The sequence below is a fragment of the Columba livia genome, chromosome 3, assembly GCF_036013475.1.
Source record: "Columba livia isolate bColLiv1 breed racing homer chromosome 3, bColLiv1.pat.W.v2, whole genome shotgun sequence".
NCBI classification, from domain to species: Eukaryota; Metazoa; Chordata; class Aves; order Columbiformes; family Columbidae; genus Columba; species Columba livia.
In genome coordinates, this window is record NC_088604.1 from 95,134,512 (window position 1) to 95,161,240 (window position 26,729).

Below are 26,729 nucleotides of genomic sequence, written 5' to 3' on the forward strand. Positions count from 1 at the left end.
GATGGAAAGATTCAAGTTGGCTTTTTTCCAGTACTATGATTTTTGTAAATTCAGTTTATTTTTAAACTCACTGTGTTGCCATACTTCAAATTAAATACATTTCTCTCAATGTATTCAGAAATACATACACTTCATTCTGTTTCCGCATTATTTATGTCAGCATGTATTTATGGGCTGCTGTGGAGACAAATACTTCTGTAAATCAAAGCCTCAGCACTTTTTTAAAAGAAAACCTACCTATAATATTTACCATGAAATTGTCATAATGCCGAAATCCAGATTCTTGACAGGATCACTGACACCAAAAGGAATTTTGGACGAATACAATTGCCTTTGCAGCAACCATGACATGACTAGTAAGAGCCTGTTATGTACCCATAAAATACTTCTAACAAAAATTAACAATGACTTCCTTGAGTATTATTTTTGTATGCCAGTTCAGACCTTCTGCCAATCCTACTAATCCACAAAAATAATACATTTGTCTCTGTTAAAGTATTTCAAGAGTTTTTTATTTATTGAATGAACTTAAAATACAGAAATCCGAAGTGGAACCCAGGGTTTGCAAAAAGCTATATATGAACTTGTTTTGAAATATTTAAATATTGATGTTCAAGTTTAAATCAATGTTAATCTCAAGTTCATTCTTCAAGTCTATATTTAGACTAGTACAAAATTCCAGTGACTATGTGAACATTTTCTTTTGTGACATTTCAAACAACCTATATGATAAACAGTGAAGTTAATGTGTTGCCTGGTGGTATTAGGTAACCGAACACAATGGGGACACATCCACCACAAATTAAATACAGTGCTAGCTAGTCATAACACATTTAAATTCCATGTATTATCTCATATGTGTACATCTCTGCCTCCACCCCCATCTCTTTCTCCACAGCTCCATGCTGTTATTAGAGATGTAATAGCAGAACGCTGAAGACACTTGGATATTCCACCTCCCCCTTGCACAAGAAATAATTAATTTATTTTTCACTGAACAAATGCACCTGGAGAACTCGGTATGGCCCCAAAGTCCCAGTAAGGAGATAGCCCCAAGGCATTCTGCAGCACACAGCATGTTTGCCCTGCCTGTGCACGTAGTTTGCTGGGTATGAGATAGCTCCAAGTCAAAGGTCTTTAGCCGTGTTTATGCATATCCCAGCTCATCTGCATTTAAATGGGAAGAATAAGGTCCTATGTTGCACACGTTTTACCCACAGTTTTCCACTTGGTCATTTTCTTTTTGTCGTGATGGACAGCAGACAGCAAAGACTGGCTCAGTCAAAATACTTGATAGAGGTCTATTTGCAGAGAGTTACAGAAGGAAGTCTCAATTTTGATGAGACCAGAGATGCATATTGGGTAGATGAAAGCTGCATTTACAAGCAGGGATGACAACAGTCTGCCATTTAGCAAGCAAGAGAGAATGGCAGGATTCAGAGCCCAAGCCAATTAAGCATCATCACTTCCTTCCATCTGGCAGCGAGACTGCAAAAACACTTAATTAAGCAATGTGATCTCTCTGCCACATCTAAAATAATTCAAACTTTCAGCATTTTCAGCTTTTGCATTTTCAGCCTGTATAACGCAGCCATCCAAACAAACATACACAATGATGTGGCACCAGTGTTATACTAGTGCTGGCGTAGTGGGTGGACTTCAAGGCTGAAATACAGAGAACCTAACCTTTTATTTAATTAGAGGCCTAAGATATATGCCACAAATATGGATAAAACTATTCATAAAGAACTATGGCTAAGTTGGAGTAAATTCAAATGAGTCAACTCAAATAATTGTTCAGAATAGAAAAGGAAATGTCCACACACACAAAAAGTAAAAAATAGTGCAAACAGCAACTAGTTTCATTGATTTTAAACAATCCTGTGTATTTCAAAGTTGTAAGGTAAAAGGTATTAGATTCTGTCCAAAAGAGATATTTCTGAGTGGCTACATGGTTACTTCTACCAGAAATGTACCAGTGGCGAGTTCTCTCTGCAGATTAACAAAAATCAACTATATTCAGAAAACATACTTATTTGGTGGCAATGAGGTTTGGGATTTTTGTTTTGTTTCAATTTAGGAGGAGGGGGAAATTCTACTATGTCACTTCAGTTGAGAAACTTGTAGGTGAAGTCAAAGCTGAGACTCAGAGCCACACACAAGACCCCAGAAGCCCCAGTGATGGGTCAAATACCACAGCTGTGAAACTTTTCACTATTTAAATTAAAACAGGAACCTTTAAACAGAAAGTAAGGTAAATTTTCAGGGGGTTAAGTAAATAAAAATATTAGCAAGCAGCAAACTTAATAAGCATATTTCAGATATCTATTTGCCATATACTATAAAGCCACTCTTCCAAAAACTAACCCCTCTAGCTCGAAATATACCTGCCTTTCCAAATGAGACAGAAAAGGGAAAAAAGATCAGTGGAGATACATTCTAAATAATACCACTGACTCTAGACAGTTTACTAAACATAAACGTACCTTTACTTGGTGCTGATTTTCTCACGGAAGCTACATGGTCTTCAGAGATAGCAAGACGCCTGAGCACATCAGCCAACGCTGCTTTGAGCACAGTGATTTCATCCTCTTGCTGCTGGACTCTCAGCTCCAGGGCTGACAGACGGTCCTGGACATCAGACGTACTCGCAGCTGAGATGCTGTCATCTGTACAGCGGGAAAAGAGAGTAGAAAGAGGCATTTAACTTTTCGTTCTAAACTAAAAGGCACAGAAAGAAGCATGCACAGCATGTCTAACCCATCACTTCGAAATACTGAAGGTGTTCAAACATGTTCAGGCAAAGAAGGAATGGATATTAGTGCTTCAAGACAGAAATGTTACTAATCATTAACTTAGACTGAAGGCTTAAGGAGTCTGGCCTTATTACAATCAGAGGAGAAAATGTGTTTCCTGTTAAAATAGAGTAGAAAGAAAAACATGCTTACCAACAGTAGGAAGACTGAAATTCATCTTATTTAAATAGTTAACTAAATTCACTAAAAAGGTATAAAATCGTGGTCAAATTTTGCAATATATTCTTTTGGAACTGTTGAAGAATTTGAAATGTGATCTGTAATTTTAAAGCACAATATAAAGTTCAAAAAATATAAATCTGGAGTTGAACATAAATGTATAGCTAGCCATGACCTGATTGCATGGAGTAGCAATCTCAATTTAAATGGTCTAGATCAGAGTTTTTAACTCCAGTTCCTTCTCTTACTTTTTTTTTTTTTTTTTTACATCACCACCCTGCATATGCCAAAAAAATATGTGACATTATAACAGTTGGCCTGAAGTGAACAGAAAATAAATACTCTACAAAAAAGGTTCCAAAAATCTGTTTGGCCACACAGAGATAGATTAGCATTGAAGGCATAATCCAGCCAAATCTATTCTTCAGTGGTAAAAAGGAAATTACAGCTTCTGCATACTCTTTGCCTTTGACAGTTCTTTGCATTATTTCTGCCAATCCAAAATAACACACAACAGATTTTTGTATTTGGCTGTTCCAATAAATCACAGGCCAACCACTAAAAATGACCCATAAAAGAATATGTTGCTCAATCACATGGTACTGAATTCCTTATCCATCGTGATTTAGGCTTACTAAAAACTCAGGAAGGAATTTCTAACACAGGTTTACAAAATTTACCTGTATTATACAGGCAGTATAAGTCCATGTTCTATGAAATATATACAAACAGCGAATTTACAGATAAAGGTAAATAGCTGGTATTAATACCGTGACTATATACAATCTAAATTTTAGTTCGCTAATCTTGCTAAGACATACTATGGAAAAAAGTTAATATGAGCCACAATCCTAAAATTATTTTTCACTAAAAAAAGCCTTCATCTTGGAAACACTTGCATAAGGGCACTTTTAAAATAAATGTAAGCAAAAGAAACACTGAGCCAAACCCCTCAAATAAATTAAATATGAAAGAGATTAATGAAGTTAATGCCAACTTCCATTCAATTAAAACATGATGCTCACTACTAAAGAAGCAAAAATTGAACCAAGAAAAACAAAGAATCACAGTAATACTTTCACAACACTAACAAAACTCCTTCAAGGAATTAGTAAAACAAATGTAAGTAGTTAAAGGTATTCACAATTATTGTTAAATTGAAAGGAACACTTAAGATTGCTTTGATAAAGCAACTCTAACATGAAGACAGTTTTGTGTATTGATTTAATTCACTATTTGGTTAATCCAAAAGCAGAAATTTATCACTTCATGGTTAATACTATATTCATTCAGGCTAATAAATAAAAAGAACTGCAGGGGAATTAATAAAGCAAGCAATCAAACTGAGATCCACGGACAACAGATTAGAACAACTCTGAACAAAATGTCTCTGATATCATCAGCCATAACTGTACCTCCCACATGCAGAAAAGTTATTAAAATAGCTCTATAGCCCAGCATATCCAATGTACTCTCAATAGTACTTTACAAATCCAGACCAGTGAAACCTGCCCAAAGCTGGGAATGACCGTGTTAGATTCTTTTAATTAAACCCCACATTTTCAAAACACAAAACTCCATCTGTTTTTGCAGAGCCAGTAGAAGTTCCTATAAGCTCATATACCAATGCGGCATGTAGAAAGGAACTAAGGTAAATTTACATAAATTAATTCATGAAGAAAATATTTTATTTTAGGGAAGTAAATGGACTGAAAGAAGTACCATGTAATCCATACTTTTGCTATCTTTACAACATTAGCCTTTAAATATATGCAGCGAATCAGTCAAAATGAACATTGCAGAAAACGGTGACAATTATTTTCAAAGTATCTTTATATCTCATCTCACAGTGAAGTAGTAGTCCAAACAAAGAAGAGAGAAGTTTGACATTTCCTTAAAAGAATAAAGGAAAAAAAAAAAAAAAAAAAAAAGCTTTTTTTTTTTTTTTTCACTTTTTATCTGCCAGAGCCTTCAATTAAAGAACCATTAAAAGCTCTTATAATGGATAAATTATGGATAAATTCCCAGGCTGTATAAATACAGAGATTACTATAAAACATTTGTAAAAGACGTTAAGTAACTATGTCAAATCATCATTTTAGAAGCCAGACATCACTGTGTTCCCTGTGCGGAGTCCAAATAACAGTAATTAACAAAGCACGAGAGGCTCCACTTTTGGTTGGTCTCTCCGATGAGCTCAGACGGAAGCACCCTACCAGAGCAGTGGCTGCCTGGCACGGGCAGCTTTTTTTCCCCACCAACTACCAACATTAACTAGACTTCTTCTGCTGAACCCCAGCACCCCAAAAAAGGAACATATTAGATGGCTCCTGCAGCTCCCAAAGCCACCGTTGTGTCACTAATTCCAAAGGTGAACAGGACAGCAAATCTTTCTGCCCTGTAAGGCTGCAATGCTTTTACCTTCTCAACCTATCAAGTGAGATGGTAGACGCAATGGCCAATGTTGACCTCTGTGACCTGTGCGATGGAGGCTTAACCCTAGACGTGGCATGGAGGGGCAGAAGGACTCTCAAACTCAGCCTTATCACAACAGCTTGTCAGAGGTCATAGCTGTATAAATGGGGCATGAGTAGGAAAGCAAGAAGGTTAAGCCATTTAGCTCGTTCAAAAACGGGCAAAGCAATAGGCTACGTGTGTACAACTGGAGAAAAGAGGTTTCAAACCACCAGTGGCTGCTTTGCATTGCAAAGAGGGCACATGAGACACAGCGACTGAAAGGAGAAGTTGGACAGCAAGAAGATCACTTGGAAATCAATAATATTTTGGTTGATCAAAGAACTCAGTAGCACACTGGGAAGACATTTTATTGTTCTTTATCACTATACAGAAGCAGCATCTGTTTCAATATGATGACAATCATATTACACTGGCAACTATTAAAGCAGTAAAACCAAAATACCTCACCCATGACAGCAAATATTCAACTGAACGCAAACATGCCCTTCTTGGCAGTGTCTAAAAAGTAAGTCAGCTAGGGATTAAGTTTAAAAGAAGATGCCTTGAAAGTAAACACAACTTCAATCCTTGAGATCATTTTGACAAACCTGCACAATGCAAAACTACACTACCTTTTTTTTTGTCATATAAGTTTCCAAAATCTCTTCCAGATTTCTTCTTCCATTAAAGATTTATTCTACTACTCTAAATAACTGCATCAAAAGAAGTTTAAACAAAAATCTTCCTTCAAGTAAATGTCCTTCCCTATTCAGAAGGGAAAGGGCTTGTACACAAGTACACAGTGAGTTACTTGGGAAGTTGAAGTCCATCTCCTCCCTTCCTCTTCTCTCACTCCTGAACATCTGGCCTTTCCCTCATGCTGTTTCAGACATCCGTCCTTGAGCCACTCTTAAATCTACTCAGCCAGAGGGAGATGTATGTATCTATTTAAAAAGGGAAACCAGATTAGGAAACATAGTAAGAAATTTGTAAGTGCAATTGACTATTGATTCATTCACTTAGCTTATTTTAATAAAAGACCTATTTAGTCACCTGGCTATGTTTATTACAACAAAATAGCATCCTTTCTGATGTGCTGGTCACATTTCACAAGCTGCCCATGACCTAAGCATCTTGTTCCACTGGTAACAAGATCCATTACAAAAAAAGCACCGTCTGCAGTGCCCACTGGTCACAGTGAGGAGACACCCACACAGATGCGGATCTAAGGTCCTTCAGTTTTAAAAAGTGGCTTAAGATAATAATATTGGTACTCAAATGACAGCAAAAACATGCAAGGTCTAAACATACAGTACCATAACTTTCAAAACAAGATGTCTTGTTATTTTATCATAGTTCACTAGTTTGATTTTTTAATTTTAGCCATTAAAACATTAGTTCTTCCTCTGCTTTTGGAGTAAGCAGGGATGACATATGGGATGCTTGTATTTAGTACTGATAAGACATGTGGATGACCTAAAAATTAGGGTTCATTTTTCATAGCAAATAAATGGCATTAAATAGATGCTTTATGCTGCGTGGGACTCCTCACAGTCACATGTGTCAAACCAATTCCAGCAGATTCAACAAACCAGCAGCTCAAACCACCACTGAGACTTTTTGAACGGGGTACCCAGTACCTAGTGACGGTACTTAACAAACCTCCTAATCCACTTATCACTCTTCGCGTGTCACCAACCAGGCACGTGAGGATAACAGCCTTCGAAAAGCATCACCCTTCACCACTCAGTGCCTAGGAGAAATCTGAGCTGGCTACATTTGAAAAAAATATCTCTTACTACTGAACTGTCTATTCTGGGGCCCCTCAGCAACTCCAGAGCATCCATTATCACTTCTCTGAGTCAATTCCTGCCAGCCCCCGATTTTAGACATAAGCAACATTTCAGAAAAACAAGTTCTACAAACTCCAGCACATGGAAATTTAAGCCACGGGGTGGAAAATCCTACATTTTATCCAATAAAGCCACAAAAACCACAGATATTTTTAAACCCTTCTCTGCCAAGGCACCCACACCATTTTCTATGTTTTCCCCAGAGTGTTACGAGTCTCTTATTACAGAAACACAACAGAAATTACTTGGACTGGTATAAAGATCTGGCTGACAATTTCAGGAGATAATCGGCCCAGAAGAACCCCTTCTCACTAGGACTGTGGTCTGTTTCTGTGTGCAGGAAGGTACGTATTTGCACAACTTGCAATTTTTTTTCTGAAAAGCAGTGAATAATTTGAATTTGGATGAGGGTTATATTTCCAGAGAGATAACTGACATAGCTGTTTTTACTACCCTGTTAAGTACAAGAAAATTATCCGCAGTTTTCTGCAGCTCACTTTTCCTAAGACTTCCTTACACATAATTATCTCTAAAAAGAACTTTTTTAAAACATAGAATTAGACTCTACACTCTTTTACCCACAGTATCTCTCCTGCACTTCCTCCAAATGCCAGCACACACAAATTATCTTGGTTTTGTAAAGGACGTGAGTCATGGGAAGAACATAAGAATGGGAATTAAACCACACAACACTAACATGGAAGGTTAAAAAAGCTTACTCCCTCAAACAACACTGTATTAAGTTCTAATGTGTCCCTAGAAGCTAGACCTGGTGAAATGGAAGCAGAGTGGGAAGTTCCTCCTTCCTACAAATGCAAGACTGCGGCTCTTAACACTCTAAAGTACCCCACGTATCTTTGACTTTTTTTTCCTACTTTTTCGTCCTCTTTCCCTAATTTCCTGATTTTTTTCATTCAGAATTAAAAACAATGCACTACTTGATCTCACACATATTACTGAAGACAAAAGTAAAATATCTTTCTGTACTTTTTTGTAGAACAACAAAGCAGATGTTTTGAGATGGATACAGACATATCACTGATTGCAGACACTGGTCCCCAGCTCACAGCTTTCAAATATGCAGCACGTTAGTATTTCCAACATTAACTAAACCTTTTTTTTCTCTCTTCCACAAACATACCTCCAGGTTTTCAGGAGGAAAGCATGTTGTCACACACCACTCATTTGCTCAGGGCTGATGTTGCACAAGGACCATCATGTTGAGAAAACTGTCTTCCTTGTGCAGCTCATTAGATTGTTTAATGTTGCATAGTACAATATTATTTTAGTCCCCTCACATGCTAGTTAATTAAAAAAAAAAAAGTACTACCTTTTACTAGCCTTTCACGAGGCACTTTCAAGTCCACAACAAGCAGGAACTTTCTTTACGTAGCTCCTACTGCAGAATCAGACCAGATTGCAATGTCTAGTCGATAGTGCGTTAAACATCAGAAGTGATCATCCCAATGACTAATCCACATTTTAATCATAAACTGTGAAAAAAGATGGCTTATTATTCACTTTAAAATTTAGCAATGCAATCTACCATGTTAAATGGTACAGAACTTTGCCATAAAAAAACCCAACAAACCAACAAAATATACCCCAACCCTCACTCAAGTCTGAAAATCTAAACTATGCCTAAAAACCTCAGTCAAAACCCTGAAAGGAATATAATTTATGTTGTTAAGAACTTATGCATGACTTGAATAAAAGTAAAGTGGCCCATCTGGAAAAGATCTGTACAGATCTGTATAGGTATAATCATAAATCCCAGAAGTCAATTTAAAACAAAACAAACAAAAAAAAATCCCACATAGCACACAAACCAAACAAACCACAAAGCAAATAAACATGCAAAAAACTATAAATGCATATCATTAAAGCATTGCATTAAATTTTAAAACAAGAAGATACATAACTACACTGGACAAAGTTTCCTTAGGACTTTCCAATTCAGCCCAACATATATTCATTATGTAACTGCAGTGTTTTGTCTGTAAATGATCCAGAAGAAGATTTTACCTTAGCATATGAATGTTTTGCAATGCAATAGTCATTACTGAGCTTTGCTATTTGTGAACTGCTTTATCATTTGTTTGAAGCGAATTCATGTCTGTGAGCCTACTACTGCACCATTACATCGCTTGAAAACACAGGTGATGTTCTCTATAATCTCATTTTAAAGGGTTGGTCTGATCTACCACTTCATCCATAATAGTAGTTCTATTTGTATATGCTAAACAGATTTGTGTACGTAGGCTTTCATATATTTTTTTTTTATTGTTTTTACTGACATGAAAAAGCAAGGGAAAGAGAAAGATTAAATGGTGCAAAAACACCCTGAAAAAATAACTTTGTAATAATCATAAATTACAACTGTTATGACAAAAATATTTTTGTAATGATCCCATGCTTCTGCTATTGTAAACCCTCATATTATTTTTAATACAGATAATTTAGAAATGTATCAGCATGAGATTCACGGGTACAACTTCGCCCATGCTGTATTCAGCCAATGTGAGCGTTCAGGTTGCCTAACTTTCCAGTAACTGTATTACTTACTAGGCACACAAGTTTCAAGAAGAAACAGATCAGACTTGCCAATACTAGTTTTGATATGTAGACTGAGAAAGCAAAACAAAGCCAGCACTTAAACACACTTCTCATATTTGACATTGCTATCCATATAATTAATTGGAGAGGCAGGTAAGTACGCTGTCTCTCTCATGTATCCTCTCCCCAACTGCATACCTCGAATCAGCTCCACCTCCACCAAGACACATATCAACAGTAAAACCATTTACAGGATTTTGACCACCCACTACTTAAAAAGCCTTGTGGTTTTAAAGTATTTTTCTTCCCCTAGAATTGCTCAGCTCTTGATGCTCCTGATACTCTTCTGAAGCTCAGGACACTCCAGTGCTTGTCCTTCAACCAGCAAGAACAAGCCCTTATCTTCCCAAATGATGTTTCTGATGAACAATATCTATGCTCCACAGACAGAACTCACAGTGGCTACAGGCACCTGATTGGGATCCCCCACATAACCTGCTCTGCAGCAATCCCAGTCACCCCAAGCTCTTTTTAATATCTGACACCACCCTATTTTCATGTCACAGTTAGACACAGAGAGGGGCAGAGAGCGCCTTTTCTAACACGTATGCTTGGAAGTTTACCTAATAACACCTGCAATTAACTGCTCTACCCTAACTTATACATGCATTAAAAGCAACACTTCATCACACGACATATTAGTATCCATTTGCCAGAAGTATTTCATGTTGTTCTAGAAGTGTTAGAACATTTCTGTGAAAAAATGCTAATTTAAAAATTTAAAATTAACAACTTTGCCTGGCATGAAACTATGTGGGCTAAAAATTTCAGCGTCTGGAGTTCCTCTCCCCCATCCACCCCCAAGCCCAAACTGATCTAGTCAAAATTTTCCAAGAAAACAACTTTTGACATGCTGAAGAGGGAACAGATCCCTGAAGTCTCCCTTCTTCACCCAGGGCTGTGCCACCTCTCGCCTCCCCACACCACGAGCAGACAGCACCCCAGCCACCCCACAGGGAACCTCAGCTGGCTCCAGCTTTGCAAAGCCAGACACTGGGGCTGCCAGAGCAGGACACCACGAGCAGGACAGCACCTCTCCCCCATTCCCGAGGCAGAACCTGCATGTTCTGCTGAACCTGACACACCAGACACGGGGGCGGAAAAGTGATGAGCTCTCATGGGTAAAGCACACCAGCAGCAATCAGGCTTTTGACATGGACAGGGCTGTCCTACTCATGCACTTTGACAATCAAAGAGTTTCAAATTGGGCAATTACTTAATTAGAAAATCGGGTAATTAGCAGATGCTTTTGACCTTAATCTCTTTTTAACTTCACTCTTCATCTGCTAAATGCAAGCATCCTCCCATACCACATAAAGGTTAATTAACACTTGTGGGCTACTGAGGCACCACCATAAGTGCTGTAGCAAAGTCAATGTTGAAATTCATGTATTTCTTTGAAAAGCAAGACTAAAAAGCCTTGCCATAAAAATTACATAGGAAGCTATGCAAAGAAAATTAAAACAATTCAAAATACTGAGCAACTGCTTTGAAGGCAGAATTACCTTTTCTGAGTACTGACTTGGGGGAGACTATGATCAAGTAATTAAAGGCTGTATCTTAATACTTATATGATCCAGAAGATTAAATATAGTCTTGAAAGACCACTCCAGTTCTGGTTTTCATGTTCAGTCTTCGACTTTCCACTCCCAATGCTTTTCTTTAACCACATTTCATTACTACAAAGGTCTACAAAAGACAGCAGCATTGTCACTGATCCGCTCAACACAATGGATTATATTAATTAACCACATTCAGGCTCAGACCGTAAGTACCAGGATCCAAAACATTACTAAGTCCAGCAAACATTGTAGAGTTCACTAAGAAACAAAGGATCATCTCAAAGACTCTGATCTTCCTGGAGTATTTTGCAAAACCATTTACACTGACAGGTACTCATCACTTATGTGGTTGGTAAGGAAGAAGTTAGTGTGAAGTCTTGTAAACGGAAAAAGGAGCAAGCAGAGGGAAATAGGAAAAAAAAAAAAAAAAAAAAAAAAAAAGGAGAAAGGAGGAGAGCAAAGAGCAGAGGGGAAAAAAGAGGAAAAGAAAGAGCACTCTCAGTGATCTAACTCTCCAGCTCTCTGCACCCGCCCCCTCCCCCTGGGGCCACTTAGTTTTTAACTGCTCTTGTCAAAGCGATGATGCTAATTCCTGCTCAGAGAAGTGTCAGTATAGTTGGGTTTTTTGGTGGGTTTTTGTTTGTTTGTTTGTGGGATTTGGGGTGGTTTTGTTTGGTTGTTTTTTGTTTGGTTGGCTTGGGTTTGTCTTTGTTGTTTTGTTTTCCAGTATTTAAGCCCAAATTCATACAGCTTACCACTAATTTTCCATGCTGTATTTCCAAAATATATTTCCAGAATATTTTTCCAGTAGCGTGCAAATAAAATCCAGGTTGCAAAACGTTCAGTCTTTAGATTGCAACAACACAGAGGAAGTTCAACATCACCCACCACTGCAATACATCTCTGCCTGTGTAAAATACGTGAATTCAGCAGTACAAACTTAGTTTTAGTCTGAAACTTATGGAAACTCTTAAATATTTATTGCTTATTTGGGCAACAAACTAATCTGTGTTTTTGTTCGTGGTGTGCTTTTAACAAATACATTTTTGCCCCAGAGGAAAGCTGTTTTTACTGTTTAATCTTGCTATACTCTTATCAATTCCAGGGTACAATTTCAGCAGCGAAACACAAAAGCACTGAAATCATTAAGTGAGATAACATCAGGCAAAGCAACATAACCTCTTTTGCGAATACAATTTATTATTGTACCATCCAATGTTTATTTGCAAAATTTTACTAATCTCAAATCCTGAAACACAAATGAATCATCTCCAGCTTCTGTTATCTAGGAGTCAAGATAAGACATTATCTTTGTAAACAAGTGCTGGAACAAAAGTGTTGAAAAAGTGTGCCTGCAATTAGTTGTACTGGTTGCTTTATCATGCTGCTCTTTTCTCCTTCCCCCAGAACTCACAAATAAGCATTTAATTTGTAACATTAAAAATACCACTGTATAAACTAAGCCTCTTTGATCTCATTCTGTGTTATTCTAAGCCACTCTACCACAAATGCTGCTATACAAAACCCCATCCAGTCAGGAAAAATACAGAGTCCTGGTCTATTTCATTAATTTCCTTTTGTTTAAAAAATAAAAAAAAAATTGTCAATAGTCTCCACTTATTAATCTCGGCTGCACAGGTTGTGCAGCTGTCAGCAGTTGTTTGTGTTTCACAGGCAATAGATGTTATCTTGTAAATTCAGTATTATGTTCACACAATAAGAATAGTCTCCTATTGGAATGATAGTCATGCATATAAAAATACCAGTACTACGGTATTGCCATGTTAAACAGATTCACTTCTTGATGCTGACATTAAACACAGAGCATAGTGCATGCTGTTCCCACTCATCTTCATCTTCCTTCACACTTAAGGGAAAGCTGCTCAAGCTTGTCCATTGCAACATCATTTCACACTCAAAATTCAGCCTCAAGTGCAAACACCCCTGCTCATCAGCACTCCACCAAATTCAGAGCAAACTTGTTGTGGGTGCCTAGACAGGAGGGCAGGATGCCACACTCCTCAGCAGGATAGAGCCCTCTGCTCCCTGCCAGATGGCCTGTGCCACCTCCCCATGGGCCACCAACCCACTGCAACGTAGTCTGGTGGCGCTGGCATTGCCCTGGGTGCTCAGAGCTCCCTCTCCCCGCCAGGGAAAACCTTCCCTTTCGGCTCTGGCAGGATTCTGTGCTCAGCAGAAACGCTTACACCAGAGGAGGTGAGAGGGACCAAGGCTGCTACATGCAGAGGGGAATTTGACAGCTCTTATCTCTCTAAGTCACAGGACACATGGATTTCAGATAAAGGTAAAATCTGTTTGGAAAGAGACTCAGCAACTCGGTGCCTTATCTTCGCTTTCTGGTATTTCAGGTATAGGAATTCCTTCCACTTATTCACAGCCCTACACAGACACCGCTTTGTTACCTCTCAACACCAGAGCCCATTCAGTAAAATGCCAACTCTCTCCTAACAAACTAAAGCATCCTTGAAAAGTTATTGTCCTCCTTTGCAATTTCTTATGCAAAAGCTAAGGATGACAATACTCTCCTTCCCTTGTAGAAAAATAAGCTCTATTAAGAGACAAGCCTTCTATAGAGGGAGCATTAATTCCAGCGTCAAGTTTTCTCCTGTGACCACCCACCAGGGTGGCAGCACTTCCTGCAGAAGCTGCCCTTGCCCCAGCTCTGCGCTGGAAACCTTACACCAAGCTGCTGCCGCAGGCAATACCACCTTGCAGTTGTCAAACCTCTCCTGTATCTTGTGGGCAAGAACAGATGTAAAGTCTGCTTTTGATATTTTCAGAAGTTCATTGTTTCTTGCGACTGAAAGACTAAATAAGCTAGATCCAGCATGACACTTCCAACGGTAGCGGTCAAAACCCCACTTTTGTTTACCTCCACCAAGACACTTCCTCAACTTTTGCAAGTGCTTGCAGCTTTGGTATGTAGAGGAACACCTCTACAACAGCTAATGCTTACTCCAGGTGACATCAAACCAACAGCATTGAAAAGAACTACAGACTAGTCATAACATAGACACTGCTAAGCTATCTGCTTAGTCTGAAGGATAAAACACAAGCTGTAAAACTCCCACACAGCCAACCTGTAAGGTGGTATCTGCAAATAGTCATCACACATTAAGTCACAATCTCCATTTCAGTTACTACAGAGGAGCAAATATTGAGACATAAAGGGAATATTTGCACATTATGTGTCACAGAAAACACTTCAGACCAGACAGACAGCAGGCAGAAATATCTGTACTCATGTAGGTCAACAGCCACCCTCAAAAAGGGGAACCGAGCATAAATACAATTTTAAAAATGACTCGTTCTTTAGATAAGTTCCGTTTGTTTTCTTGTGTTAGAAATTAAACAGTCCCAGAGAAGCTTTGAAGTTAACACCTACAAACAAGGTGTGGGTGGAAAGCACCATTCACACCTTTCCTGTTGCTGTGGCCTGACAAGGGACTGACAGCTCTGTTATCGATCCTGCCATTCAGCAACATGCTACGTTTGAACAGCTGTAGAAATATTTAACATTAACATTTATTATTTTACAAAGAAAGATACTCCTTTAAACAATTCAGATTGCAGGTCTACCATCAAGTGTTGCCATGTTTTCCCTAGTAAAGCCATTACCAACGCATTTCCACAAATGCTCTACAACCAAGGTAATTGGGAAATCAAACTAATTTAATTTATAAAGAGGAAGAACTCTTGAACGGGATGACAGACTTCTGTATGTGTAACTACGCATATATTTTAAAAAGCTGAAGTTGGACTGCTTCCACAGAAATGAATGCATAAAAATGAAGCCAGATTCCACATTTTCAGTTGCTAATCCTGGCAGTATTGTGCCTAAAATGGAAAACTCCACTGGAAAGGGAGGAATTAGGTCTCATCTGTATTTAGGCTAAACCACAAGGCATGTTTCAGAATCGATTCACCTGCAAGCAAACACAAAACACATGGAAACAGTGTTATGTGACACTACAGCCTCTCAGAGAAAAATCAATCAGTGAACAGAGCATTCTGGACAATGTAGGTAGGCTAAGACCTTCTAAAATTTCATCTTGAACATATTTTATGTAGAAGTCCTACGCAAAATTGAAGTGTCATAATCGCTATTGATAAATCATACAAAACCATCATGAAAGCATGCATGGAATTTTCCTGCATGGAAAACAGATCACCTTTTTACAGGGATACCTTTTCCTTACTTTTCAAAGGTTCCTTTAGAAGAATACATACATTTCTTATATGGAATTTTTGCCCAATTTAGTAAACATCAAAGGGACCACATTTCTATCAAAGTTGCTTAAATACAACACATGTATCATAAATGGATTACCTATAATCTGTTCTTTCAGAGCCTCTGAAGTAGAAACAATCTTTGGGTTTCTTTTCCCACTATTTGCTACAAAGTAACAGGTTTTAGGTAAAGAAAACATCCCTACAAATAGCAAGGGATATGGGACTGATAACGGATCTGTCTGGTATTAGAAATGACCAAATACTACAAATACTTGATAGGGAAACGAGTTAAATCTGGTTGTGACTAGGTAACGGCAGTGTCGTGAACCAGGAATGAGCTGCATTTTTGCCCATTTTCTTCCAAAATCAAGGGATTAATTAATCAAGAATGAACACCAACCAAAGTCTCTTCAGAAATGGGAACCTATATGTGCTGATGTACACCCATTTAATAAAAGCAGGAATGTTTTGCTGGAGACATACAGTGGCACCGATGCCAGGAGACAGTGTTCCCACTGCTGCTCAACCTGCTCCCACCGCGTCGACCACCGCTCCCCCACAGGCCTTGCTGCACAGGGTATTGCTTCCCGCTTTCAATAACACACCAGAAAACAGCAATGCCAGCTAACACCTGCTTGCAACCCACTGAAAGGAAGTCTATAATTTCAAATTAATACACTTCAGACTAACAAAGTGAAAAACGTACGGGAAAAAGCTATATATTGTAGGCCTCCAGTGTCTGCCATTCAGTTCTTCCTCCTTTTCAAAATCTTGGAGATTTCTATAACTTTTTTTGATATCAGTGTGGGGAACAATATAAAGCCAAAACATAATAGTTATTCTGAAAGTGGCTATTGTTTTAAACCACAGAATTATGTAGTTTGTTCCTTTAATGCTTACACTTTGAGATTGCTTAATTCCACATAATACTTAGTCAGCATTAGCTATACTAATTCAGCTATTTATACATATAAAAGAACCATCCACTACTCTGCACAATATTGCTAGTCAATATAATGGGATCCTTCATGCTTGAAAAGGATCCCCCCACTACAACAGTGTATATCAATAAGAACAAAATTGTTTTATGCATTTTCAGTATCTTCTAACCTTTCAAATAACCTTATTATACAATTTTTGTATTTTTAGTGTTAGCAGGAAAGAATTAAAACAGCTAGTATGAGCATGTTCTTTGGGCCACAGCCACATAAACTACCAGGGAGTGAGCCCAAGAGACAGTTAACAGTATCACAGCTTCCACGTATCACACAGTATCACAGTATGATTGGGATTGGAAGGGACCTCAAAAGATCATCTAGTCCAATCCCCCTGCTGGAGTAGGAACGCCTAAGTGAGGTCGCACAGGAACATGTCCAGGTGGGTTTTGAATGTCTCCAGAGAAGGAGACTCCACAACCTCCCTGGGCAGCCTGTTCCAGTGTCTGTCACCCTCACTGAGAAGAAGTTTTTTCTCAAATTTAAGTGGAACCTCTTGCATTCCAGCTTGATCCCATTACCCCTTGTCCTGTCATTGTTTGCCACCGAGAAGAGCCTGGCTCCATCCTCATGGCACTCACCCTTTATATATTTATAAACACTAATAAGGTCACCCCTCAGTCTCCTCTTCTCCAAACTAAAGAGACCCAGCTCTCTCAGCCTTTCTTCATAAGGGAGGTTCTCCACTCCCTTAATCATCTTCGTTGCCCTACGCTGGACTCTCTCGAGCAGTTCCCTGTCCTTCTTGAACTGAGGGGCCCAGAACTGGACACTATTCCAGATGTGGTCTCACCAGGGCGGAGTAGAGGGGAAGGAGAACCTCTCTCGATCTACTAACCACTCGTAGTAACTACCCAAGCACATGCCCTTACTCAAGAGCAAACACCAGGCTGTTTAACCTACTAATCCTCACTTAGTAACCTGCTGTGTCAACAACACGCTGTAAATTTCCGCGTTCGCGTAGCCCTCTGCAGCTCTTGTGCAAGCCCACACTCTAACTAGGTGTGACCATTCTTTGCAACCTGTAGCTTGCATTGCAAAACATCTCCGTATGAGAGCACTCCACAAAACACAGCCTGGACACCTCTGAGTCAACCCACAAGCAGAGAGGAAAAGTCACCCTGCCCCAGTGGTGTCACCGCTCTGCTGCGGAGGGAGCAGGGCCAGGAGCACAGCTTTGTCCCCCCAAACTCCTGCCCCCAGGGTCACTTCACCACCAGCCATGTAATGTAGCCCCAAAATAGAAGCTGTGCGCAATCAGTGCAAACCACTCAGGAATCAAAAGCCACCTCCCAGCTCCAATTTTTGCCCCTTTATAATTAAAAAAACAAACAACTCACCCCCCAAAAAACCTTATTGCTCAAGACACTGTGCCATTCGAGCCATTGAGCAAATGGGTAAAAGCAACAGTGGCGGCAGCATGTAAAAATCTGACGGACCAACTCAATCAGCTTCTCGTGGAAGGGAATGCTCCCTTCAAAGCATTTCATAAGTATCAGAAATCTAACTGTGGGTATTTTCATGGTTTTAAATGCTTCTGAAAAGCATCAAAGGCAAACAAGGCCAAAACCCAAATTCATGCATTTTTAGAGCATACGAAGAACAAAAAGGGTGCTGGGAGAGAAAAGCAAAGGCAGAAGACATGGTACCTAAATTCTATCTGTTGTTATGTTACATCACAGCATCTTTTCATCACACAATAAACAACTGTAACTAATGACTGTCACATTTGGTCGTTCCTTCTTCCCCGCTCACAGGGTTCTGCACACCCAGCAGTTCTTCTGTGTTTCTTTGCAAGTTCTTCTCTCAGAGCCACTCTGTCCTACTGCAGAATGAGCAGGCTGAAGAAGCACTTCAGGTTTGCATGCTGCAAAAGGGAGGTTTCCAACACTGCTGCTTTCTTGATTAATTTACAATTTGTCTGTGTGAAGCAGGATTATGATCTTGTGTTCATAAAGATACTTTCTTACGTTTCTTAACCTGGGCATTACTCAAAATTTGAGAGCAAAGACTCTGTGCTGAGAAAGTGTGTGCAGTCTGAACCTGACCCTTAATGACAAGTTTGCTGCGCTTCTGATATTTCACCAATTTTGATACTCGAGCAACTTTGCAATTACTTTCTGCAACTGCTTAGAAAATGCTAACTGTGACCCTGCACAAGTACTCATTATCTTCTCAACCCCCTCTTGATGATGAATGCATATTCCTAGAACTGTTAGAAGTGAAACAGACACCCAAACAGGCAAAGCAGAAGAAATATTACCAAAATATGTAACCACATTTCCGAAAGTTAACTATCAAATTAAAGAAATTAGACTTTTCCATTGAGTCAGGGTAAGTACTAACCTTTAAACAGTATCAGATGAAAATCCCTATGGACCTTTACAATATTTGTAATTTTATGTCATATCTACATAGCACTACTGATACAACGCAATATCACAGATATTTAGTCACATGCTATAGCGTAATGATGCAGATATTTATTAAAGTAAGTACCAGTATACTTTTTTTTTGCTGTTTCTCAGTTGAGACATACATTAGAAGGTTTTTAGTGAGGTGTGTACACGCAAACATCTACAGCACATCTGCAGTCAGTGACATGCAGAGTCAAACACCATGTTTGACCTGAGAGGGATGGATCCCCACTGCTCTGTGCGATGCCACCGTACCAGCCCGTCCTATGCACATCTGAGTCACACCAGGCATGTCCCTTCTCTTGGTTACCTGGAATGGGGGTAGTGTCTGCAGAACAAATGTCACTTTGACAAATTTAATGTAATTGAGCCTGGAAACAACTAGCCCATCCAGCTTACAGCTCACTTCATTAAGTATAGGCTCAGCTAACTCATAAAGCAAGTAAATACTGCTTTGTCCAACTGTGCTTATAACTACTCAATATAACCACTCAATAAAAGCTTCATTTAACTCTGCCAAATTAGTAGAAGGTGGTAAGTAAAACTACACTAACCTGATAAAGAAGTAAAACTTAAAACCAAGTGTACGTTATCCTTCAAGTTCTAGAGGACTTATGACTGTGTAAAGAGGCAGCAATGCTATTTTCACAAACTATAATGAGATCGGATTTCACCTCCACACAGAAGACAAGGATCTCAAGAAGATGATGTTGAACTGATGTGGAAAATTATGCCAGTAAAGAGTGATGGCTGTCATAGTTTCCTTCTATACAGTACGGTATTATAAGCAAACAAGCATACAAAAGGAAAGTAATACCCCATCTGTCCTTGCATTCAGAAAGCCCCATTTCCAAGCATTTAAGCCCTTCAGTTATGAGCATGAATGGCTCTGGCTACAAAAACGCAGCCCTTTGCACTCATTTCTTAGTAACTACTATTCCTCCTGGTACGGACCAGTTTGCCTTCTGTCGGGATCAACAGAAAGCAGAGAATTTTCCCAAAATACAGCTTAAACCATTTGGACTACCATAACCCTGGGGAGAAAATGCCCCAGCTCTTGTAGAATACCTGGTTGCATTTCATTACATCTAGAAAATAAAATGCTCTGTCATCTCCACTCAGGAAACTTAAGAGTTCTTTTAAGTGTGCTACTATGAAATAGTTTTTTTCTGGAAAACAGGAAAGCATGTTCAGAGGAACTGTTAACACATTTCTAGCCCAGGACTGTGGACAGTACTATTCTAGTACTGCTTTTAATTCTTCAAACTTCCTCACTAACATAACTTCCCAATAGCAAAAATGCTTAAATGAGTCTCGGGCCGCTCATTAAGTCTGACCCTCCTCCAGCTCATACAAGGCTGGGCTGGGAACTGCAGCAGCACTTGGGGTACACCAAAAACCTTCACCAGGTCTCACCAGCTGGAACCCTCAGTACTCAGTGAGCCAGCATAGATTTATCAGGCAGGTTGGTGGGAATTCTCCCCTTGTTCATAAAAAAAAAAAATGTATCAACCAAAGGGAGGAGTGCTTGTTCCATGTCTGATACTCTGGGAGATAGAAATTATAATGGGGTTTGATTACTCAAATAATCTAAAGTAGTTTTAAAATTAGCTATGACAGTACTGACTCTAACATAGTCAAATCCTGCGTCAAATACACTGAAATCTACAGCAAGATAAATTTTTAATCAAACACTGAATACTGTAACGTTTCAGGTGAGTCAACTAAGAGCACACAAACTTTCAGACTGTTTCTTTATTTTTACTTTTTTTTTTTTTTTTTTAGAGGATTGAGATAGCGATAGGGAGTTCTACATTTATCACCATTATTATTGGCAGAGTAAGCCTAGAGTAAAGCTAGCTCAAAAGTTTTCAATGCAATTACACCAAAATTTGTCTCATTTAAAAAGGCTTCGCTGCATCAACACAAACATTGTAGTTGCAGTAGTCCAAGATGATTAAAAAAAAAAATAATAAAAAAGTCACTATTTAGGGAGTTGTAATCCCCTGAAATAGGCTCATACTTGCTTTATTTAACTGGTCTCCATCCAGTACCTAACCAATTTTAGGTAAAACGCCAAGCTGAAAGTAGGACTTCTATGTCAAATTTGTCTACCTTTGCCCATGTAACAGGGACTAGAAAGAACAAAAGTCCTTGTAACATCTAAATACTTCAAGTAAAGTCACTTTCATTAGATACTAATTCAAAGTAAGTACTACTTCTCCACAAGCACCCGGGCAAGGCAGTAAGAGCAGCACCATCCCCCCGCCATCAGCGAGGTGGGGGGCAAAGCCTCTGCCAGCCAAGGTGCCCTCCAAGGCACGGGGACACCTCCCCGGTGAGCAGCACAAGCCCACAGGGGGGCTCAGTCTCACCCCTGTGGAAACCCTGCAGAGCCACCAACACCATCACCTTTGCCAGCAACACCTCCAGCAACTTGTGAAACCACACTGCAAAACAACAGCTAAATTAACTCTCTGCTAGCCTCAGCGCTAAAGATAAACACATCCAAATAAATTTAAGAGTCTGAAAGCAATGAGGTTTACAAATTCAGAGATGTTAGTGGTTTTTCTTTTTTCCCAGTTGTAAATACTGTTTACAATGTCAAGTGTCATTGGAGGCAAATATTTAATCAAGAAGCATGCAAAACTAAAGTTTTGTTTGCATGTAAATATTTTCCTTGGTCAAACTGAAAATTCATACCCTGATCCATATCACATAAACTAAATTCTAGCTCAGATCTCACTTGATAGCTAAGATCTTCCTGAAAGGACATGTTATGACATAAGCCCTTGCCTTAGCTTTAGTTATAAAAGGCTAATTAAATACAAGTAGAAAAAAGAAGTAGTCTCTACTGACATCAAACAAGCTTTTCAAAAAATCTGATTAAGCTGCCCGTTAGCACTGATATCCCATATGTTAGAAGGGATTCCTAGTTCTTCACTGCTGAATTAGGAATTATTTTTACCTTTGGCAAGAAATGAGCAATTGAATTTATATATAGTGATACCTGTGCACAAAACAAATCAAAATTACAGTTAAACTAGAGAAGTTCCTATAGAAAAGCATATCACTATAGGATACTTATTAAAAAAAAAAAGTCCCCCAAAACCTCACCTGAAATAGCCTACTGCCAGCTAGCACAAAGCCTTAATCTCCTTCAAATGAAACAAGAATGAGCATGTATGGCCCCCAAAAAATAATTAATTCTTTCTACAGCTTATTCTCAGGCTTCTTCCTACTTGTTAAAACTGCAAAGTTGCTAAAAGCCCTCAAGGCAAGGAGTTCAAGGATAAGATTAGACATTTCATATGAACAAAGCACTTGTTGATTCTCCACCGTACCAGTTTCTTATCGCTGCAAGTTTACTTGCCAGCCAGCACACATTCCTCCAAAAACTTTAGGTTTAACGACAGAAGTAGGAATGAAATTTTAAATCAGCAGAATATATTACACTGCTAAAAGCATCCAAAGCCACATTTTCTTTTAATTGCAAATGCTGTATTTAACTCTTATACAGCAAAATCTCAAGTCCTGCATTAAGATTTTAGTTGAAATAATTTTCTAAGATGTAGAAAAAAATTAAAGCAGAACATGCATTGAGAAAAGAATGTATTTCTTGCACCTTATTCTGCTGGATTTCTAGACAAATCTCAATGGTTAAGTCCATCATGCAACACTCACTCTTGCAATTCAAGATATGCCCCAAGCTCAATTGTGAGACACTGCTGTATTTTTTACAGTCACAAAAACTATTGCTAAAAGCCATTAAAGTCAATAGTAATGTCTTAAGATAAACCTCATCAGTAATAAAGTTGCAAATTACAGACATAAAAATTGCTGTTCTTTTGGATTTTGTTCTGAAGATAAACAGTTAAACATTATCCTTTCTCTTCTACCGTAAAAGTCCTTGCAAGCCTACAAAATAAAATATATTAAGCACTTGTAATTGTAAAATTTCCAATTCATCCTCCCTCTTTCCCAAGAGTTGCAACATGTTGAATTCTAAACCGAATGCTTTGAATTCTGAGGCAGATAAAGTACAGCGCACTGCTCACTTTAAGCACGCTGTAGCAATGTCGTTCCTTTCTCCCACTACATACACATAGAAATCTACGTATTAAATATTTGCCCCCCCTTTTTTTTTTAAAACAAGCTTTCCTGTTAACCATCATATTTTATGCCAGAAATGTAGGTTTTTCTATGCGAATTCTGTATTTGTATCAAACCTGCACAGCATGAATCAGCAAACAAAGAAGAGCTGCTCAGTGATGTTTGTTTCATTCGCAATAACACACTTCTTCACCGTATAAAGGAGTGATATGTTTTACCTCTTGGTTACTGGGGGGTATTTGTTTGTTTAGTATGTTTAAGACCTAACTCACATACTTTTCGGTTGATACAGCTACAACGCTGCAATTAATTACCCAATTTACGCTCAAGATAGGCTGGCTTGATAGCAGCTATTTAAAGAAAGGAAATGTGTGTTGGAATATTGCATTTTTACTATGTCACTAGCAAAAATAAAGTGGGGAAAAAAAAAAAAAAAAAGAAAAAATTTAGTTCTGAAAGGCAAATTCACGTTTCACACACAGACAGCCCAGAGTTGCAACTGCAGCACAGTCAGGAACTACCTGCAGTGAACGAGCCTCTGCTGCCTCCTGCCTGAGGGGTCCCGGCCGGGCTCCCTCCTCTTACTTTTCCTTTGTAAAGCGTTAAACCGAGCGCTGGGAAGACCGGACACCCAGAAGCGGCTCTTTCCCGAGGGCTGCACAGGGTCTCTCGCCGCCCTGGCCGACAGGCCACACTGGAGCGCCCGGTGCGACCCTCGCTATCTTCCTGACACTTTCTCCGCTACACGCACACATCAAAATTTTATTTTTTTAAATCTTCTCAAGGTTAGGATGCTGCACGGTACCGAGACACTTCAGGCTCCGAGTAAGCACACCTTGCCGGCTGTTCGTAAGTGCGCCGAGTTAACTTAAATCGCACAGATAAACATTTACCCCGCTCTTTACAGATTTCCCCTTTTTCCCCTCCGGGGAAGGGAACTGCTGAACGAAGAGAGCCGGCGGTCATTCTTCGGGAGCCCCTGCGAGCCGCGCGGCGCGGAGCGGGCGGGCGGTACTTACCCGTGCAGAAGCCGACGAGCGCCGAGGGGTCGCAGGCTGCGGCCAGGCAGGACAAGCTGTCTTCCATTCCTCCCACCGACGCCGGGCCGGCTCTCCCCGGCGGGGCTCAGAGCGAGCCCCCGCGCCCCGGCCCAGCCACCATGCCGCAGGCTCCGAGGAGACCCTCCCGGGACACACCGCGTTGCCGGAGGCGGCCGCTCCCGCCGCGTCTGCCCGCGGCCCCGGCCAAAACGAGAAGCGGTGGGTGGGTGGGTGGGTGGGTGGTGGGAGAGGGAGCGCACTCGGCGGCAGGGCGGGGCTAAAGCTCCGACGTCAGCCACGCCCCCGCACAGGCACGCGCTGGGCGCTGCGACCCTACACAAACACCGCGGCACCCGAAATCACAGGGATCGGGACTGTCGGCACTGGCAACCCGCCAGGCCCCCCCGCCCCGGTGGCATCGTACTTACGGCCCGTTTTAAAATGGTGACATTAACCATAAAAAGCCAACAGCAATCCACTTGCCCTCGGCCTGAGCATAAAAAACCACCACAAATGACGAATGAAAAGGATTTTTATGCTCGGTCAACTCAGATAAACCCTTATCTATCCAAAGCATGTTTGTGTCAGAAACACCAAAGATCTACTGTCATTCAAAGCACAACGTGACATGATAAGTTCACACGGGGGGGAGAAGACGGGGCGGTTGTTTGTTTAGTATTATATTTGAATATTTTTCATATGACATCTTTCAAGAGGAAAAAGCAATGACATCACTGGCAATGTACTCGTATCCATTATATTAAAACGAAGCAAAATATCGTGGCTTAAAAGCAGCAGCTTTGCAAAGCTATCGTTCTAGTCAGCAGAAGGGAACTTGTATTACAAACGCATTACAATCCATTTAGCATGATCATGATTTCGTTTGTCTTGCAAGATGAAGCACAGCCAGATGAGAACTAATGAATGCAACATGTGTTCATACTTTTGGTAGCCGTGCCTGAAGCCAATTGGCAGAACGACTACAGCAAGATAAATGTCAAAACAAAACTATTTATGACTATGTACTGCATATATTTTGCCTCTTCTTGCTAGCATACTTCAAATAGTTTATTATTTTCAAGCTTTGCAAGCATATTAAATAACTCTGGATTAAAGTTTTGATTTCCAGACAACATTAGGATAGTAAAAAATAAATAAAAAAAAAAATAAAAAAAATACACAGAGGAAGCGCATGTCTCCATTCAAAAAGAAGGAGGGGCAGCACTTTTTTCCACCCTTACAAATGGTTGAAAGAAGGTTCATAACACCACATATAATTAAGACAGCACACAATGGGTTTTGTATGTTTTCCCCAGAACTACCAGTCTACATATTTTGAGCAGCACCTTCATTTTCTAGGAGCTCCCTAAACTAGCCTGATTAATAGAAAGAAGGGACTAAGAAACTGAATGGTCTAAGATGATAAAAGTGTAAAAGTCAAGGGCACACAACTCACGTAAAAGCCCTAATTAAAGCCAAGGGCTTCAAACACACAGCCTGAGCATCCAGATTGACCAAGAACTAATGCGCCCAACTTGTCCCAACCACTATGTTGCATATGTCACCAGATTAAACAATCTTCATTGCAAGACAAAACACTGAGTCTTATCTTGGGTGGGCTGGATGCACAGAATTACACACACACACACACATGCATTTTGGTATCCCTTTGAACTCGACATCCTTCCCAATGCAACTATGAAGCCTTAAAAGACATTGTGGGCAAAAATCCACCAGTATTTTAAACAGAGCTTAATGCCTGCCGAATCAAGAGCATGCAGGGTGAGGCAAAAGGAAGCAAAGCAAATGTTAGAGCACCTTCAAAACAATTCTCTGAACGCTAGAGTTTGAAATCAGATTTCAGTTGACCCACTATATACAGCTCACCCTGAAAATGACAGAAGCAGCCACAATTCAGGCACTGCCTGTTCCCTGCTGGGCTGAGAACTTGGATCAAAATTCCTTGATTTGCCTTTAAAACTCTCACGAAGCCCTTAACTCCTCATCAGGATTTTTCAGCCTCCAAGCTCTGCTCCATACCTGTCCTTCTAAGCAATCTCACTATCTTCAGCAGCTTTCTACTTCTAGCCTTTTCAGGTTTAAACACCACCTCAGGCTCCTCTTCCCTGCTGTGGAGGATGAGGATGTACTACTCTTAGCTATTTTAGGTAAGCACAAATGATGAAACAAGTACTTAAAAAGACCAAACCAAAACACATACAATGTAGCCAAACTAGCCTTTGCCTAGATAAGAAATCTCAGAAAACCAACCCTCTTCAATCTAACATAATAAAGCCAGTTAAAAATCAGTAGAGCCCTGCACATTGCACAAGTATGAATTCGGTTTTTTGCTTGTTTGTCCCCAACATACAGATACTTCGGAACATTACACATCTGGTAACAACAGAGGGTGGCTCAAAGACCACAGCAGCATCAGTCAGATTACG

General features: G+C 39.7%; 1 protein-coding gene across 10 annotated transcripts in view; it reads right to left on the reverse strand.

Annotated features, from left to right (window-relative positions):
• The window catches only part of EML4 (EMAP like 4), a 163,268-nt gene that overhangs the window by 70,730 nt on the left and 65,809 nt on the right, over positions 1–26,729 (reverse strand). For 5 of the 10 annotated variants that reach the window (XM_065058319.1, XM_065058315.1, XM_065058316.1 and 2 more), the window contains exon 2: positions 2,487–2,669. In XM_065058319.1, the coding sequence (XP_064914391.1) occupies positions 2,487–2,669 (183 nt within the window). Of the gene's footprint in view, positions 1–2,486; positions 2,670–24,261; positions 24,513–26,729 lie in introns of those variants that run through there. The other 5 variants (XM_065058318.1, XM_065058310.1, XM_065058312.1 and 2 more) reach the window with 2 other exon arrangements.